Source organism: Arvicola amphibius, chromosome 6 (assembly GCF_903992535.2).
Source record: "Arvicola amphibius chromosome 6, mArvAmp1.2, whole genome shotgun sequence".
NCBI classification, from domain to species: domain Eukaryota; kingdom Metazoa; phylum Chordata; class Mammalia; order Rodentia; family Cricetidae; genus Arvicola; species Arvicola amphibius.
The window spans coordinates 59891787-59909866 of NC_052052.2; the positions used below are offsets into that span (position 1 = coordinate 59891787).

The 18080-nt window shown below is 40.5% G+C and overlaps 1 protein-coding gene across 1 annotated transcript in view; it reads right to left on the bottom strand.

The window, feature by feature from the left end:
* Adamtsl1 (ADAMTS like 1) overlaps window positions 1–18080 on the bottom strand; it is a 348621-nt gene that overhangs the window by 170857 nt on the left and 159684 nt on the right. The window contains exons 11-13 of the mRNA XM_038334446.1: window positions 17306–17510; window positions 15672–15819; window positions 12044–12128 (exon numbers count right to left, since the gene is read on the bottom strand). Coding sequence (XP_038190374.1) covers window positions 12044–12128; window positions 15672–15819; window positions 17306–17510 — 438 coding nt within the window. The remainder of the gene's footprint in view (window positions 1–12043; window positions 12129–15671; window positions 15820–17305; window positions 17511–18080) is intronic.

Consider the following 18080-nt stretch of genomic DNA (forward strand, 5'->3'; position numbering starts at 1 on the left):
AAAAAACGAAATCAGGGCTGGAGAGATGACTCAGTGTGTAAAGGTGCTTGTGTAAAGGATTTGATTGAGATCAAATCCTAGTAACCCACATGAGAGTAGGAGAAAACTAGCTCCTGCAAGCTGTCCTCTGACCCCCACACACATGCCGGGGCACACACACACCTGATGACCCATCTTATCCCGACCCAACTAAAGAAATCAATGTAAAAAAATGTACCTTGTCCTTCTATGTCAAGTGCTGATTTGCACAGTACTTTAAAGCATTTTACGAGTCAGTTGGTAAATCCTAACAAACTCCTGACGAAATGGGGACATTCAGCATCCCAAGTTAACACACAGATTAGGAATTAGAGCCATGACACACATAACTGATAAGGTTTCATATTTTTTAGTATTGCTATCTTTTCTTAATATTTTTATTTCTATGTTCCAAAAGCATCTTCAATTTAAATGAATTTCTCTGTGTGTGCTGGTGTGTATGTGTGTTTATGTGTGTGTATGATATATATGTGTGTATGTGTGTGATGTGTGGTGTGTGTGGTATATGGTGTATGTGATGTGGTGTGTGTATGTGTGATGTATGTGTGTGTATGTGTGTGTGGTATACAATGTGTGTGTATGCATGTGTGGTGTACAATGTATGTGTGCATATGTATGTGTGATGTGGTATGTGTATATATATATGTGTGTGAGTGTGTATGTATAGTGTGTATGTGTGTATTTGGTGTGTATGTGTGTAGTATAGTATGTGTGTGTATGATGTGTGTATGGTATATGTGTGTATATGTGATGTGATATGTATATGTGTGATATATGTGTGTACATAGTGTATGTGATGTGTGCATGGTGTATGAGTGTGTATGTGGTGTAATATGTGTGTGCATTGTGTGTGTGCGTGTGGGGTATATGCACATGATTGTGTGGGGATGCTTGCTGGTGCATATCCATGTAGAGGTAAGAGCAGGGTATTGGCTGTTTTTCTCTGCTGCTCTCTACCTTATTGCCTTGAGATGAGATCTGAACCAGAAGCTTGTTATTTAGGCTTGGCTAGACAGTGAGCTCTTATGGTCCACTTGTCTCTGTCCCCAAGTGATGGGATTGTAGGTCTTGGCAGCCATGCCCACCTTTTCACTTGGGTGCTGGGCATTCGAACTCAGGTCCTCATGCTTGAAGAGCAAGTGCTCTTACCATTGAGCCATCGTCTTGGGCCCCACAGATGGAATTTTTGATTTCCCCCACAGCGATGTATTTGACTTCCAGTGTTCTCTGTCACAGCAGGTGTTCCTACTAGCCACTGGTTAGAACAATTCACTAGTTCATCTTGACTCTTCAATTTCCTTCAATTCTTAATTACAACTGACAGGGCCGTTCTATCCATTATTCCCTGAAATGCTAATTCTTTTTTCCATTTTCACTGTCAGCATCAACCACTGAATAATATTAGCTAACAGCAGTACTTATTGGCATACGTATTTCATGTACATAGCTCACCAAAGCACTGGAGATGGGGACTGTTGATACGCTGTAGGAGGGGTAGAAGAGATTACCAGTGACTTTTCAATAAGCGCTGGCATTATTCAGCTTCTTGTCTAACTCTGTGAGAGACAGACTTGAAATATCTTTGACTAGGTATGTGTCACGCCAAAGAGATAGATATTTCCTTGTAATGGGCTGGTGATGACACAGATGTTTCTTATGCATAATTATGCATAGCTTTCCTGTTGGTATAAATGATGTTATCTTCTGGAAAATATGAACCTTTTTAAGCCCAACTCTTTATCTGAATTGGTTTCAGCATCTTAATGAGCTCCCTGGATAATTCATGATAAAAAATTCATTTGACACATTCATTTTGTGTTTGCATATGATTTATGATAGTTTTGAAAATTATATTTTCACAGCGCCACCTTCATTCCAATATCTAGATTGAGGCACAGAAATCATCAGGGTCACAATGTTGAATGAATAACTGAGTCAGTATCCAGTCCCTGGTTGACTGATCTACCATGCCCAGCCCCTCAGTGGACTGCCTATGGCGTGCCAGTAAACCATGGCAACAGAAGCTAAGGCTGCGTCTTTTCTTGATGACCACAGCAGCCACATCTGACTTCTGTCTCCACAACCATCATGAGTCATTCTTTCATGATTTTACATGGTGCTTAAAGAAGAAATCTTCCTAAGGGCACATTATACCATCCTCCCACTTCGTCTCTCCCTTCCCCCTAGCCACCCATATCCGTTTTCATTTCTAGGAATGCATGTAGTTCTTTCCTGATTCAAGAGTCGGATATCTGTGGACACTTTCTTGGTGATCCTTTCCTGTGTCTCAGCTTAGAATAATTTTTTAGTTATCCTCAGACCTCAGCTTATATATCTTTGCAAAGAGGTAGATCCCGTATGTCTAGGAGCCTGGAAAGGGTAGCCAGCCAGCCTTCCTCCTGACAGATCTCTCTATGAAGTTCTGCCTACCCTTGAGCTTGCTATGTACTGGGCTGGCCTCAAACTCCCAGAGATCCTGCTGCCTCTGCCTCCAGAGTGCTGGGATTATGTGCCTCCATACCCAACCTCACCTCGAGTTTTTGCGGGAGTGTCATTTACGGCATGAACTCACCAATTAGGCTAGCCTGGCTGGCTAGTGAGCCCTGGGAATCCTGTTTCTGTTTAGCTAATGCTTGAATTACAGCCTTGTGCCACCAGGCCCAGCTTTTCAGTTCAGGTTCTGGGAAACAAATGATACCTTCGTGGCAAGCACTTTAATGACTGAGCTATCACCCTCCCTTGCCTTTTCTATCTTTTTCTCCCTCCTGCTCTCCTTCCTCTCCTTCCCACTTCCTTCCTTCTCTTTGCTTGAGTCAGGGTCTTACACCATAATCCAGGGTGACTTAGAACACACAAGGTAGTCAAGACTGGCTTCAAACTTGTGGCAATCTTCCTGCCTCAGTCTCCCAAGTGCTGGGGTTATGGCGTGAGAGCTGGTGTGCACAGCCTCATGTTTCATTTATCTGATGGTAGTTAGCTATTTTTTCATAACTACAGGGCTCATTTCATATTGATGGGTTGCTGGGCAGCCAAGTAGCTTGAGGCACATTTAAACTCTGTGCCAACCATCCTTCCCCTAAACCTCACTGGAAATGCTGTTTTATAGGAGAAAGGATTTTAAGACAGATGCTGATCTCATAATTTATATATGACGCTCTGGCCAAACACTGCCTTATCTTAGTGCCATCTATCCACTCAGCAAAGAAGGACCTGGAACATTCTGGATCTCATCTGAGGTTACAGGGACTCACGGAGAGCCTTTATCTTTGTTAGAATTAACTTTCCAAAACTCAGCACATGCAAAGCAACTGTGGGGGTAAGTGGTATGCTATTAATTCTAGATAGCGAATAGGAGCGGAGCCAAATCACTGTCCTCACAGATGACAGAGGAGGACGTGACACCACTTTAGATCACCTTTCTGTGCTCTTCTGCTGTGTGTGAAAAGAGCATGACTTTGTGGGCCTGCTTTCCCTAGAAGACCCTCTGTTTAAAAGGCTATATCCCAAAGGAACTCAAGACTCCGTGAGGCCGACAGCTATCTGTGTGCCCGTGGTTCTCAGCTTAACTCCACAATGAAATTTTAAGTCTACACCACTCAGCCCTGACTTTGATAAAAATCTAAAGCATTGTAAACTCAGGATACTTTGTGTGGACCGTTTCTCCTTGCAGTGGAGTGAAATGAGTTTATCTTGCATTTCTGCGAAGCTTTCTTTCCTTTCCTTCAACAAGTTTGGCAGAGCTTTCCAATGAAAAGTTCAGTTCATTAAAAATGACCTTAATGGACTTAGCATATATTGGTGGTGACAGGGTCCATGCTTTATTTTGGCACACGAGGACCCCATTAATTTGTCTTTGTCACTCTCTAGGGCTCAGCTGAGCAAGAGCTCAGAGTTAACTTTCTGAAGGCAGCTACGGAGTGAGCAACCGAGCTGATGGTGGGAGGGGATGATGAATATAAGACTTGTTGGATGGCAGTGAAGGTCTTTACTGACCACGTGAAAACGGCTCTGTCTGTGCCTTTGACTTTATTATTGAGTGGTCTTAGAACAAGATGTATCTATAATGGGTTTTAGAAATAGATTTTAAGTCTTGAAGATTCTATAGGAATCAATGGTTTGAGGAAAGGTTTGGTTACGGCAACAGGCAATATATTCAACATGGTCTGTACTGGCTACTTTACATATGATAATCCTCATAATCCCTATGCTGTACAGATGACAATGTTCACTTCACAAGTGAGGAAATGGAGGCTTATGGGGTCAGTCACTCGCCCAGGCCTGTTGTTGCTAATAGATACCCAAGCTGGGGTGCGTCACTGCTCTGTGGGGAGAGATATTTAGCTGACTTTTAGACACCAATCCTAGCAGGGCTAAATCCATGTTAGGGCATAGAAATACATGGCCCCACTCCTCCCCAACTCAGAGGTGGCAGCTGGATATATTTGAGAGAAAAAAAAAACGACTTTAGGAAACCATAGTCTTTTTCGTCTGGATTCAGCACACAGGTTTGTGCACTGAGGAATAAACAACGACAGAAATGTGTGATTATATTCCGTGGAAGACCCAGTCACTGTTGCCCAAGTAGTAACTTTGATATCAATGCCATAGTCAAATACACTCTATCATAATCTGCCAACTATTAGTTCACATCAACATGCCCCCCAGCCTTCATAGTATATGTATTAATGTCATCTATTTATTTTTATCACTTATTTCCTATGACCTATTAGCTTAACTATTCTGATATTTTAGCCCAGAGACAGATATAATTCTAATGGGTAGTGCAGAACTGAAGTTCTAATGTCAATCATACCACACATACCAAAACATCAAATAACATTTCCTTTTTGATTAATTTGTTTTATTATTTTCTGTGCATGAGATTTTTACTTGCATGTATGCGTGTGTACTCTATGTGTACCTGGTGGCCACAGAGGTCAGAAGGGAGCATCAGAAAGATGATGGAGTTATAGACGTGGGTCCTAGGAGTTAAATCTAAGTCTTCTGGAAGAAAAACAAGTGCTTTTAATCGCTGAGCCCCCAGTGACATTTCTTAATTCATGTAGAGCGCACCTATTTAATTTGGGGATACATGGCCAGTATTTAAATTTGAGTTTTATTGCTTCTCTGATAAGAACACCCAGAGATTTCTTCCTTTTAAAACATTGATTGCTATTTCTTATGTGCATGTGTGTTTTGTCTGCATGTCCTATGTGTTACATGTGTGCCTGGTACCTGCTGAAGCCAACAGAGGGCATGGGAGTCCCTGGAACTCGAGTGACAGAGAATTGTGAACTGCCATGTGGGAGCAGGGAATTAAACTCAAGTCGTCTGGAAGAGCAGTCAGGGCTCTTAACCACTGAGCCATCTCTCCAACTCCAACCCTGAGGTTTCTTTAGAGTAAAACCTTATTTAGTTAGTAACAAAGTCATTGTGCTGAGCAGGTGGCTCATGGGTCAGATTTAGCTCCTGCTGTTGAAGCATGAATCGTGAGCAGATGCTGAGTTCTTCCAAAGTTATCTGTTGTGAAATGTGTAATTGTGCATCAACGTCTACTTAATTTCTTGATCTTACATGAAATGACTCTTGATTCTTAAAATGTCTATTTCTATGCATAGTGAAGATATTCCTTGGCATGGGAGATGGCTCAGTCACTAAAGATTAAGGCATACACCAAAAAAGAAAAAGAAAAAGAAAAAGAAAAGAACTTCCATGGCCTGAGATTCATGAAGAGAAGAAAACTCAGGTACCTTGTATTGAGAATATGAAAATCATTGCTGTCTATACGTCTCCCTAATGTTTGATTCTTTCTATATTCTTTGCAGAATGAGAATTTATGCCCCAAGATGAGATTTCTAAACATTTTTTAAAGCTGCACATTCTTAAGCACTAAGTTAAGAAATTCACACTATCTAACAACTTAATGGGGTATAAATATTAACTAAATATATTGAGATGTAGTCCTATTTGAAATGCTGTCTCCCACAAGATACGCAAGGCACATGAGGACTGTAGGATCATCTTGGGGAGCTCTCATTGGTCCTTTCTGTTTAGACTGGAATCCTGTGGGTTCCCCATTCATAGGGAAGAATTTCCTTTGGTTTCTTACTGAGTCAGTCCCGAGACTAACCTGATGCCACCTGGATTCCAGATACCACTGCTGCGTTCTGACTATTTTTTTCTTTTCTCTGGCTCACACCAAGGTCCTTTGTGATAATAGTTTAAGGCCTGATTGTTACAGTGAAGATTCCAAATGGCTTATGAACCAAAAGTGTTGACTAAAAATCTGCTAAGATAACTCAAGAGCTTTAAAGGGCAAAATCATGGCAGAAGGACCACCCGATCTTACCTTTGAGAGGCAGCACCATGTGGCTCCCCACCTGGTGGGGGTCAGCTATTCGATGAGCAGGTAGTTGGTTAATATTAATATTAATTTTAATATATTTGCTACACAGAACCTGAAAGGACACTGCACACCACTGCTTACTCTGAACCAATCAGGAAAAACTGCCAGCAACTGAAATTTACATGGAAGAACTGAGCTTCCCCTGCATGTGGTATTAATTCTGGCTTTCTCTACCTGAGATGTTTTGCTTTAGACTCCAAAGTCTAGAAAGACAAAGTCAGAGTGCTAGTGCATCTTGGTCTTACTTTTGTGTGTAGTAAATATATCTCCTTTAAAAGCTGCCCTCTAGGACATTAGGGTTCTGTTCCCACTTGGAGAAGGTAAGGAGACAAACATTTTCTTTCCCATTCCGTGTCAGTCAAGCCAGATAAAGAGCAACACTTCCTTAAAAGTCCTGGAGATCACTATCGCACGAGATTTTATCACTTTTCCACGAAACTGAGCTGTCAAAGAGGTCATAATGTGTATACTTGTCAAATGGCAGAGATGGTGATGTGTACATCTCAGCTAAGACTGAAGGCAAGGTGGGGGAATCTATCAGTAATCAGTTTGTTTCTTCCCGGTCCAAATATCCAATTGAACAGTCACACTGCAGTTTTGAACTACCACAGAATAAAGTTACTACTGATGATTTAAAGGGGATTCTTTTATTTCACCTGAAACAACTAGGTGTACCCCACTTGGTTTGTTGTTGTTCAAGCTAAGGAAACAGCACAGAGAAATGTTCCATTGGCACTTCCTCTTTTACCCTGTCTAGTGTTAGAAGCACTACCACCCTCAGAGAAACCAAACTCCTCAGAATATTAATTGCAGATGTTTATTTTTAACCACGTGTGCACAAGGATTTCTTTAAAATGTTTTTGTTGACAGTCTTACGCACTTATTTAATGAGCTTCCAACACTCTAGTCACTGTTCTGGTTTCTTATTTTTCCTTTCCTTTCCCAAAGAAACCTTTCTTCCCAGCATGCCCTCCTCCTCCTATCGTGTGTGTGTGTGTATGTGTGTGTGTGTGTGTGTGTGTGTGTGTGTGTGTCTGTCTGTCTGTCTGAGACACACTGAACTTAATTGGAGTTTTTTTTTTTTTTTTTTTTTGACAGTGGTAATTTACCCAAGCAAGGGCCACTGATCAGTGATTACATCGCTGAAGAAAAAGACATCTCCTCCAAACAACTGCCAATGGCCAATAGTCCCTCTAGGAGCATGGAGGTGCATAGCTCCCTCCACAGGTATGATGGAAGGTTTATTGGCTTCAGTCTCCTACAGTTAATCATAGCTATGGTGAGCTCCTGAGTGCAATGGCTATGCCATGTCCAAAGACTTCTGTTTGCTGCATATTTCACCATCCTCTGGCTCCAACAGTCTTTCCACCGTCTCTTCCTCTGTGCTTCCTGAGTCTTGGAGGGGTGATAATGCAGGGATTAAAGTAGAACAAAGATTCTTTTGATTCTTCAGATGACAACTTTGGAGATGAGTTTACTGTATTTATTTTTACAACTGTCTATAATGGGTTTCGTTCAAGAAAGTCCTGAATCTGCTTATTTTTCAGCTCGGCATTTGGATTATATTTGTGTTATCTTACTCAATTGGAGAAAGAAAAATTCCTGCTTAAAGATTCCTACTGGAGCTGGGGAGATGGCTCAGCAGTTAAGAGGGCTTTCTGGTTTTCCAGAGGATCCAAGTTAGGCTCCCAGAATTCACATCAGATGGTTTATACTGGGGGACCTTATATGGCATGGCTTACATCTGATGGCCTCTGTGGATAACTGGTCTCATACCCCTTCTGCACTTAAAATAAAAAAAAAAAAACTTTGGGACTAAGGAGAAGGCTCAGTAGGAAGAACACTTTCTGCTCTAGCAGAATATCCTGACTTGACCCATAGCACCTACATGGTGGTTCATAATTGTAGGTAAGTCTAGGTCCAGGGACTCTAACTCCTTTCTGACCTCCAAGAACAATAGGCACACAATACACAGATATACATATAGTCAAAATACTCATACACATAAAATAAGATTCTTGCTATTTGTTACCAAGATAATCAGTTAAAACTGTGTCTGGGGGGAAAACCAGCATAGAGGTATGGATTCCCATATACAGGCTCACAATTCCATTTCTATATACACAGATGACGCGTTTGCCATAGCTCATTTGCCTAAGGTACATTTTCTCTTGTTGAGGAACAAAATGGAATCTCAGAACACTTGCGTGCTGTTTCTGGAAGTGCTGGGGTCTCTGTCATTGAACCGCAAACTCCAAGCCTCAGCTGAAACCTAACATGATGAATCTATATCATGCAAAATGACCCAGTCTGTATACTTATTTCAGTGCTTCTAGGAGATATATCTGGATTCACAGAATCCACACGATATTTAGGTTAGCGGAACTACAATGTAAGAACATTCTTGTGTTCTTCAATATTTTACTTATTTCTTGGCAATTCAGGTTTTTTTTTTTTTGTCTTTTAGCATAGCTTTCTTCTAAACATATCTTAGAGAGATTGCCTTCCAACATACTTCTGGCTAACGCTAAGCAATTTTTCTTTCATTTTGGGGTTATTAGGACTATCTGACACTCAATAAGGACATTTCCATATGCTAACAGTGATTTTCCTGTATTTATTTAGTGAGACAGGCTGTTGATAATAATTTTCACTTTCCATATGGGAAAATCAGTGGCATTTGTTGCTTTCCTGTATAACTCGCCCAAGCCTATGGCAGCTAGCGCAAGAGATAACTGTTCTCGGCCTCTGTTCCCTCCAGCCTCAGAGCAGCGGTTCAGAGCTGACAGCTGCAGCTTCTACTCACGACTGTTTAATTTAACCAATGTGAGTCTCTCTGGTGGGGGAACTACGGCTTGCTGACAGTATATCATTTTTTCATTGTGCTTTGGAGAGTAATTATGGTTGTTATACACATTTGGAAGCATGTCTCTGTGGTTTTTCTTTTTTTAAAAAAGAAGGAATTAAGACCATGCAAAACTGTGTTTTTAAAATTCAAAATCAATTAAAAAATGTGACACTTAAGAGCTTTCAGAGGGCTCAGCACATTAAACATGTAAGATGTATTAAAATGTGGAAAACATATAGCTTTCATTACCAAATTCTACAGCTGTCATTTGTTTCATTTCGGTATTAATATATAATTGTTGTCCTGAACCTAACTGTATACATTTCCTTTACATTAAATTGGCACTCCAATTATAATCTACTTCAGCTCAGATTAATCACGCCAAGATGGCAATTCCATTACATGCAGAGTGAAATTTAATGACTTAATTTTATTTTAATTTCAATGGCTGAAAGTGGGTTTAGCTGCTTTATGGGTTTTATGAAAATTAAGCATAATGCATGTTAATTGGAACATTAGTAGAAAACGCATACCATAAAATATGCATGATCATGGTCTGTGCAATGCTTCTGCATAAGCATTTAATTCCACTTACAGGTTTCACTGGAGTGGCATCGACTAATCAGAAAGAAGTATAATCATAGATGCAATATGCTTTTACTTAGTTTTCACTTTGTTCCGTTATTTAACATTAGTCAGAATGCAGCATTACAGACAGATATGCCTTAGACCAGATGGCAGAATCTAATGTATAAGGGGAGCAGATTGTTTTTGAGGAATAATCCGAACCAGTGATGCAACAATTTTCTTTGTCTCAGACAAAACCTGAGTAGATGCAGGGTCAAGGACCCTGGCATCCTCCTCATCAACGAGATCTGTCAAATTAGGTTCTGACTGGAGACCGGGTCTTGGCCAGAGAAGGAGGGGAAATGTCTTCATCTATTTGATTAAAGATTGTTTTGTGACCTTCAGCCATCTTTTCTCCAAAATTCTGTCACCTTCAGTTGCTTCTTCTTAATTTATTTTTTTACTGTGGTAACTTTAAAATAAGAAACAAGTTATGTTTAATTTAACTGCTCTCCTAAGTAAAAATGTGATATTTAATGCATATATTATTTTTTTAAATTTTCACTTTTTACTTTGAGAAAATCAAGCTGTTTGGTACAGATGATTTAAAGTGAACATTGATTATTGAAATTTATTGAAACTCAGTGTACAGATAGAAGGAAGCTCTGCCTCGGCACCCCTCCTCTCTCTCCAAACTCTGCCTCTCAGGAAGCCCACCAAGTGGCAACCCCTCCACCTGAGAAGGCCATGCCTACAAGACCTGGTCTATAGACTGTCCAAGTGATTTCTCTCCTGCCTTTCCGAGAGTCACCTGGGAGTTGCTTTGCTCTGTTTATTAAAACCTGATCTTACTAATTCAGCTGGATTTGGCTCATTGCATCAGTGGAGAACCAGGGATTCAAAAATCGCTTATCATCCAGGAACACAGTTTTATATCCTAAAAAATTATATCAAATTTAGATTCAAACAGAATAAATTGGAGAAAAGAATGCATTTGAATATCTTTATTTATATCTCAAGTAAAGTTTATACCTTGGCCTAAATTTGAAAATTATATAATATCCTATGTGCTCTACTATGAATTCCTGACGGTTAGATCACGTGTTTGTATGCTCCTAACTCATATGGACCCTAGTATCTACAGTAAAGTAATTTGGAAAGGCGTCACATTATGAAATGACTTTTACCAAATATGGACTGGATCAGAAAAGTGCATTCCCCTGAGTAAATGCAATGCAACAGTTATGCCTGTTAGTGTCTCCAGTGGAATCAGCGTGTATGGATCTGGCTTCTCTGTTACTTCTCTGGAGTCTGTGGGAAATCTGGGCTTACTGGTCCAGATTTCATAGTTTACAAACAGAACTTGCATAGAACCATAAGTAACTAGGTAAAACCCACCATCTTTCTAATGAAGAGGTAAAGCTATTACATGCCTTTTACCTTTATTCATATTTTATTTACTCCTATTTATTAATAGCCATACTATAAAGTTTAGAGATGAGGATGGAATGCTGTGCCCAGATTTCATATCAAATCTGTCTGTCTGCCTGTCTGTCTTTCCATCGATCCATTGATCCATCGATCCATATATCTGTCCATCTATCCATCCATCCATCCATGCATCCATCCATCCATCCATGCATCCATCCATCCATCCATCCTCCCATCCATCCATCCATCCATCTATCCATCCACCCATCCATCCACCCATCCATCCATCCATGCATCCATCCATCCATCCATCCATCCACCCATCCATCCATCGCTGTCCTGAAGGTTAAACCCAGAGCCTTGCTAGGAAGCAGGTTCTCTACCACTGAGCTACATTCCCAGCCAGTATAGTCTCTTTTACATCATCAGCCTGGGGTTTCTCACCTTTGGCCCCTTGTCAAAGGAAAAAAAATTGCAGAAGAGGACAAGCACCCTATTTGTTTCTCTCCATGTAGGGCAAAACTGAAAAATACTTCGATTCAGAAAGAAAGCATGCAAGAAAGCTCTAAATCTCATTTGAATGCAATCAAAGTTTTGACCAACACTTGGTAACAGATCCAGCTCTAATTGGAGGGCCCAGAGGGCTCACGCCCCTTGGGAAGACAATTACACATAGCTTAGACTCCATGAAAGCCACAGCAAGGAGACCCCACTAAGTCCCTTCAGAAGGAGATTCCCCATACTGAACTTACGAGGGTTCTTCAGACACAGCAGCTCCTTCGTCTAGCTCTTGGGCTTGCTTGAACCACGGCAGCTTGGCCTCTACTGGAAGTTTCTCTGAGAATAAATACAGTGGGAAGGGAAGAGGTTAGGAACTACCTGAGGGTTCATGGAAGCTCTTCATTCTGAGCAGTTCTAGTTTTGCAGCAGATGTAGAAGTCATGCTGATAATTGCAAATAATTATCATTGTGGCAAAGAGCTGTCTCTGAGGACAGTTGCGTCAAGAAGACTGGCCAGCAGATTGAAGGGTTTCCTAACACTTGTGTCTGTACATATGCTTCCCATGTGGAAGGGCAAAGTTCTTTTATTATGAAAGTCCTTGTGTTAGAATTACTGACGATAATCATACAGGGACTCAATGAGGCACTGTTGACACCTTTTAAAATAAACACAAAGTACAGTCAATGATACTGGGGGTATTGTTATAATGGTTTTGCTTTTTGGCTAAGTCTGATCTTACGTTGTATTATCAAAACCAAATAAACCACTAAGCTGAAATTTGTAAAACACTGTTTTAAAGTTCTGATTTATTCAATATCTGCCCCCCCCCCACAAAGTTCAATAACAATGGAACATGTGCAACTGAAGGTCCATAAACCATGATTTGATGTGTTTTACCTATTCATCTAGCTTTGGGCAAACAACTCAAACAAGCTTCTTAAGTGCTTCTTGGGGAAAATGTGGAGGAGAAAAAGAAAAACCTAGGGAGGTTCTAACTGCCCCTATAGAAGTAACTGCCAAGATTCTCATTTCTGACATATTTATTAAGGTCATTTATGGGCATATTTGCCTTTATAGTATGAGCCAGTGAAGTTCTGTCATCATTGTATAACGTATAATTGCAAAGATGAAAGAAATATATCCACAAATGCATGCACCATGGAGTTATGTTGTATTTTAATGATGCTTACAGAGTCAAGATCACTACTTAGCTGTGCAAAATCCAGATTTTTATTCTTGGTAGTTAAACACAGACAAATCTTTCTTCTCTCCAAAGCTGTTTGGTAAATATAGAACTAATAAATAATTGGCTATTTTTAGTTGGGTTTTTGCCACTTGTCTTCTATTTGCAGCCATTGCTTGTAGCTACAAAATATAGTAAGGATGGTTGGGATATAGGAAGGGTGGATATGGGAACAAGGAATTATATGTCTTACTTAAGGGAGCCATTCTAGGGTTGGCAGAGACTTGACTCTAGAGGGGTTCCCAGGTGTCCAGGAAGATGCCCCCAGCTAGGTCCTTGGGCAGCTGAGGAGAGGGTGCCAGAAATGTACAGATCCTATTGCCATACTCATGAATATCTTGCATATCACCATAGAACCTTCACCTGGCATTGGATGGAGAAAATGACAGAGCCCCACATAGGAGCACCGGACTGAGCTCCCAAGGTCCAGATGAGGAGCAAAAGGAGGGAGATCATGAGCAAGGAAGTCAGGACCGTGAGGAGTGCGTTTACCCATTGAGACGGTGGGACAGATCTAACGGGAGACCACCAAGTCCAGTTGGAATGGGACTGATGGAACAGGGGACCAAACCGGACTCTCTGAATGTGGCTGACAGTGGAGGAGGACTGAGAAACCAAGGACAACGGCAATGAACATGAACTCTACAGCATGGACGGGCTCACTGTGAGCCTTGTCAGTTTGGTTGCTCACCTTCCTGGACTTAGGGGGAGCTGGGAGGACCTTGGACTTAACATAGTGAAGGTAACCCTGATGGCTCTTTGTCTTGGAGAGGGGTGGAGAGGGGGTATGGGTGGAAGGGAGGGGAGGGAAGGGGGAGGAGGGGGGAAGGAGATGGAAATCTTTAATAAAAAAAATGAGGAAAAAAAAAGGTAGACAAGACAGGAGGGAATTATGTAAATTCAGAATTCACATGAAATTTAAAAATAAAACTTGAAATTCAGCATAAAAAAAAAGAAATGCCTGTCTGCCAAAGCCGAGATGACTGCTCATGGTTGGGGGCACATGCATCATTTCACAGCTCGGCCATCCACCAGTTCGAGGACAGCCAGTGTGACCAAGTGTCTAGCGTGGCACCCACAGTAGGCTTGTCTTCTGCTCACTTGAGCCCGGTACCTGTGGCCATCTCATCTGACACTTGAAGACATTAATGCTGCCTGGAGGAACCCAGCATGCAGCAGGGAGCAGGTCAAGACCCTCTTACACCGTAGCTCTCACAAACTTCCCATATCCATATTAGTGTTCCCCATTTTACAGAAGAACAAACTTAGAGAAAGGTTATTAAGAATAATCAGGATTTCTGGTATGCCTTTTCCTTTTTCCTTTTAGACTATTAAGAGCTCACAATGCTACTCATTCAACTAATAAGTGTAGCGTAGAGCTACTTCATGGCTGATTTTCATAGAAATGTAATGTATCAAAGAAACAATATAAAGAAAGAAATGGGAGCTGTCCTTGGAATTAAAAATTAGAATGACATCGTATAAAATTCTGAACTTCCAAATGGTTTGTGATTCTGAGTTTTTCTGTTTCATTAACACACCAATACTGACATAAAAAGGGGATCAATAATCACACTAATCTGAACGATCCAGTATAATTATAATGCCTCTTGATTAAGTAGATTTTTTTCCTAATTATTTAAAATTAAATAATTTCTGACATCAATTAAATTCAGATATATGTCACAGTTCTATGTCAAATTATACTTCTGGAATTCAGTTGCATTTAACTTTCAATATAGAAAGTAACAATTTTCCATTTTCTCGGTTTGAGGTCTGTGGTTTCCCAGCATATGTCAGGCTCGGCAAAGTAGAAATATTTGGATTTGTTCCTTGTTTTTAAAAGCAAGAAATGAGATAGTAAATTACAAATGTATATGTGCATATATATTATATATATATATATATATATATATATACACACACACACACACACACACACACAATCTGGTCTCCCTTTATGAAGATGAATCTCATATTTTTCAGCAATGATTTTCAAACAGTTTTATGAGTTGGAAGACAAGTGTATATATAGATTTCTACATGTGCTACTTCATAAAGGATGTAGTCAAGATCATCTGAACTGGCAATAATTATATTAAATGAAATAAGCCAGACTCAGAAAGACTAATACAAATGCATGCTTTATCTTACAATCAGTGCACAGACACAGACACACACACACACAGATGACACACACACACAGACGACACACACACACAGACACATACACACACGACACACACACACACACATAATACTGAAACACAGAACTATTTTGGCAGAGAAAATGGAGCAGTGCCAGGAACAGGGAGGCACTGTGATGGGTGAATAAGTGTAGGTTACAATGACATAAACACACACATATATGTGTATATACTTATATGAATATATATGAATAATATATATATATGAAAATGCATAGTGAAAATCATTATTTCGCATAAAACTAAAAATATTATAAAATAAGACAAAAAATCGAAAATGTAAGGAGAATTAAGTCTATTTAATTTAGTCTGTGTTATGAAGATTCATGCTAAGAACTTTCGGGATCTTAGAAAACAATCCAAGGAGATGTGAGCTGCCTGAATGCCTGTCTTCATGGAGGAAGGGTGAAGGGTCCCCATCTGGTTACCTCTGGGCTTGTAGCAGGGAGTGGGTATGATGCATTCTTCTTTTATGTGAGGCTTTGTTTTCGCACTGCAGCCCCCGGTGTGCATTCCTCGGTGGTCAATGCAGAGGACCACACGGTACCGGAGGCCCTGGCCACACGTCACCGTGCACTGGGAAGAGATGGCAAGAGAGAGAGAGAGAGAAGACTCATAGGCAAAGCCCGATTTACTTTACTTCCCACCCAAGACTTACAGAAGTATACTTATTAAAAAATAAAAGAGTTTTACACATATTTATGTATATGAGTCCTTCAGGTGGATATAAACCACTTCTTACCAGTTATTTGATCTTTGTTCTGTTTGGATTTTAGAGGTGAAGTTAATTAAATCATCTTTTAAGCTTTTGTAGGATATATTAATTAGTTGTACTGTGTGCAAAGAAAGACTCAAATACAGTTCCACAAAAGAGACCCACAGCTACAATATGCTCAAGTTCGATGACCCATGGAATTTTAGTTACTTTGTGCAGATCTGTCTAAAATGTGAGAAATACTAACTCCTACAAGGGTATTAAGAGATGTTAAACTACCACCACAGCTAATGTTTAACACAGCACAGACAATGCAACAATATTGAAATGAAAAAAAAAATAAAACCCTCATAGGAGCTCAGTCAATGGGCAGATGCAGATAGTGTCTCTGAAAATTCTGCCAGCCCTGGGGTAGGTCTGATATAGGAATACCTGGCTCTTTTAAATCTGTCCTGACAGACACAGTGCAGCATTTTGTTGTTGTGTTTATTGTTGTTTTTGTGGATAAAGACACAGTGGTTTGCTTCTACATCTTTCTATATCCTCCATCTTTGGTTTTTTACATTGTAAGCAGGAAACCAAGACTAAGTGTGTGTGTGTGTGTGTGTGTGTGTGTGTGTGTGTGTGTTTATACAGTACTAAGGACTGAACCTGAACCTGGAGCTTTGGACACACTAGGCAAGTGCTCTACCACTGAGCTACACCACTAACCTTTTTCTTTTAAAATTTACTTTTTGTTTGAGTTAGAGTTTACCTATGTAGCCCAAACAGGCCTTGAACTTGCAATCCTCTTGAATCACTCTCTCAAGGAGCTTGGATTACAGACCTGAGTCACACACACAGCTAAGAATGTTTTAAGCTCAATTATAGCCATGATAACAGCTAATATTGGTAGCATTTTTGATTTTAATAATTCTATTTCATTTCTATTTTTCACTATTGAGCTATTTTCATCTAATCATTTTTCTTCTCAGTGAATATATATACATAGCTGTATATTTAAACTATCCAGACCCACTTTACATAATACAAACATAATAAAAATTAAATATGCTGTGCTATCTCATGGAAGCTGCTCTCGCAGAGTAAGGATCATTCAACCTCAACAACTCTTCGAAGGCATTTGCTTCCCAATAGGGAGAAGAAGAAGCGAAGCTGAAGTAACTCGAAGGAAGATGAACAAATGTTTGGTCAGATTGGGCACTCGTCCTCCAGGAGCTATGATGAAAGGCTTTGAGACCTCAGGCAGAGAAGGATGGTGCTGCACAGGGCACGCAGCGGAGCATGGCGGTGCGAGCTAAGAGTGGACTTACTCTCCTAACGAATAAAGAAAGAGGGCACAGTTACCGGAGACCACTCCTGTGCCAGCCATTTAGGGCAGTCAAAAATGTTGCAGGGCTGCACGATGGGCATCTTAGGGGTGTACATGCATTTCCACTCTTCCACTGAAGTGACATGCCCCTGGATGTCCTCCTCCACACAGGAAACTGCCCGGCTCTGGATGCCCCCCCCACACGAGGAGGAGCACGCGGTCCACGGGGTGGCCTCCCACCTACAGAAGCAAGGGGAGTCATCAGGGCGGACGTGCAAATTGCCAACCCTCCTTAGTGACCTGTCACACCAACCCCGTGCCCTGGGCCGATCATTGCTTCTCCAGAGAACCAAAGCTCTCTCTAGCCTGAAACTTCATCAAGAGGCAGAATTCAACCTTGGCAAGAATGCTTCATAAGCCTCAAATCTCAGCACAGATATAGGAGGCTGCAGTCTGGGGAGCAATCCACCGGATGTCTGAGCTGTCTGTAACCTAGCTACAATGAAGATTCTATCTGCATTCCTCTTTCTGTACTTTCTGCATATATATGTATATATATAACACACACATACATGTGCATATATTTATATATGTATTAAAGTTTAATTACTTTGCACTAAGTATTTCTGTGAGGTCTAAAGCTGAAATAAGCAACTAATACAAAAGTTTTCCACTTGGGTAAATACTTTTATCTTTAATGTTTTGCTTTATCACTTCTGGGTTTTTTATTTTTTTAAATAGGAGGAGCTCATACATATCTCCCTATACAATAGCCCTTTCTCTCTTTCTTCTGCAACTGTCAGCTCCAGG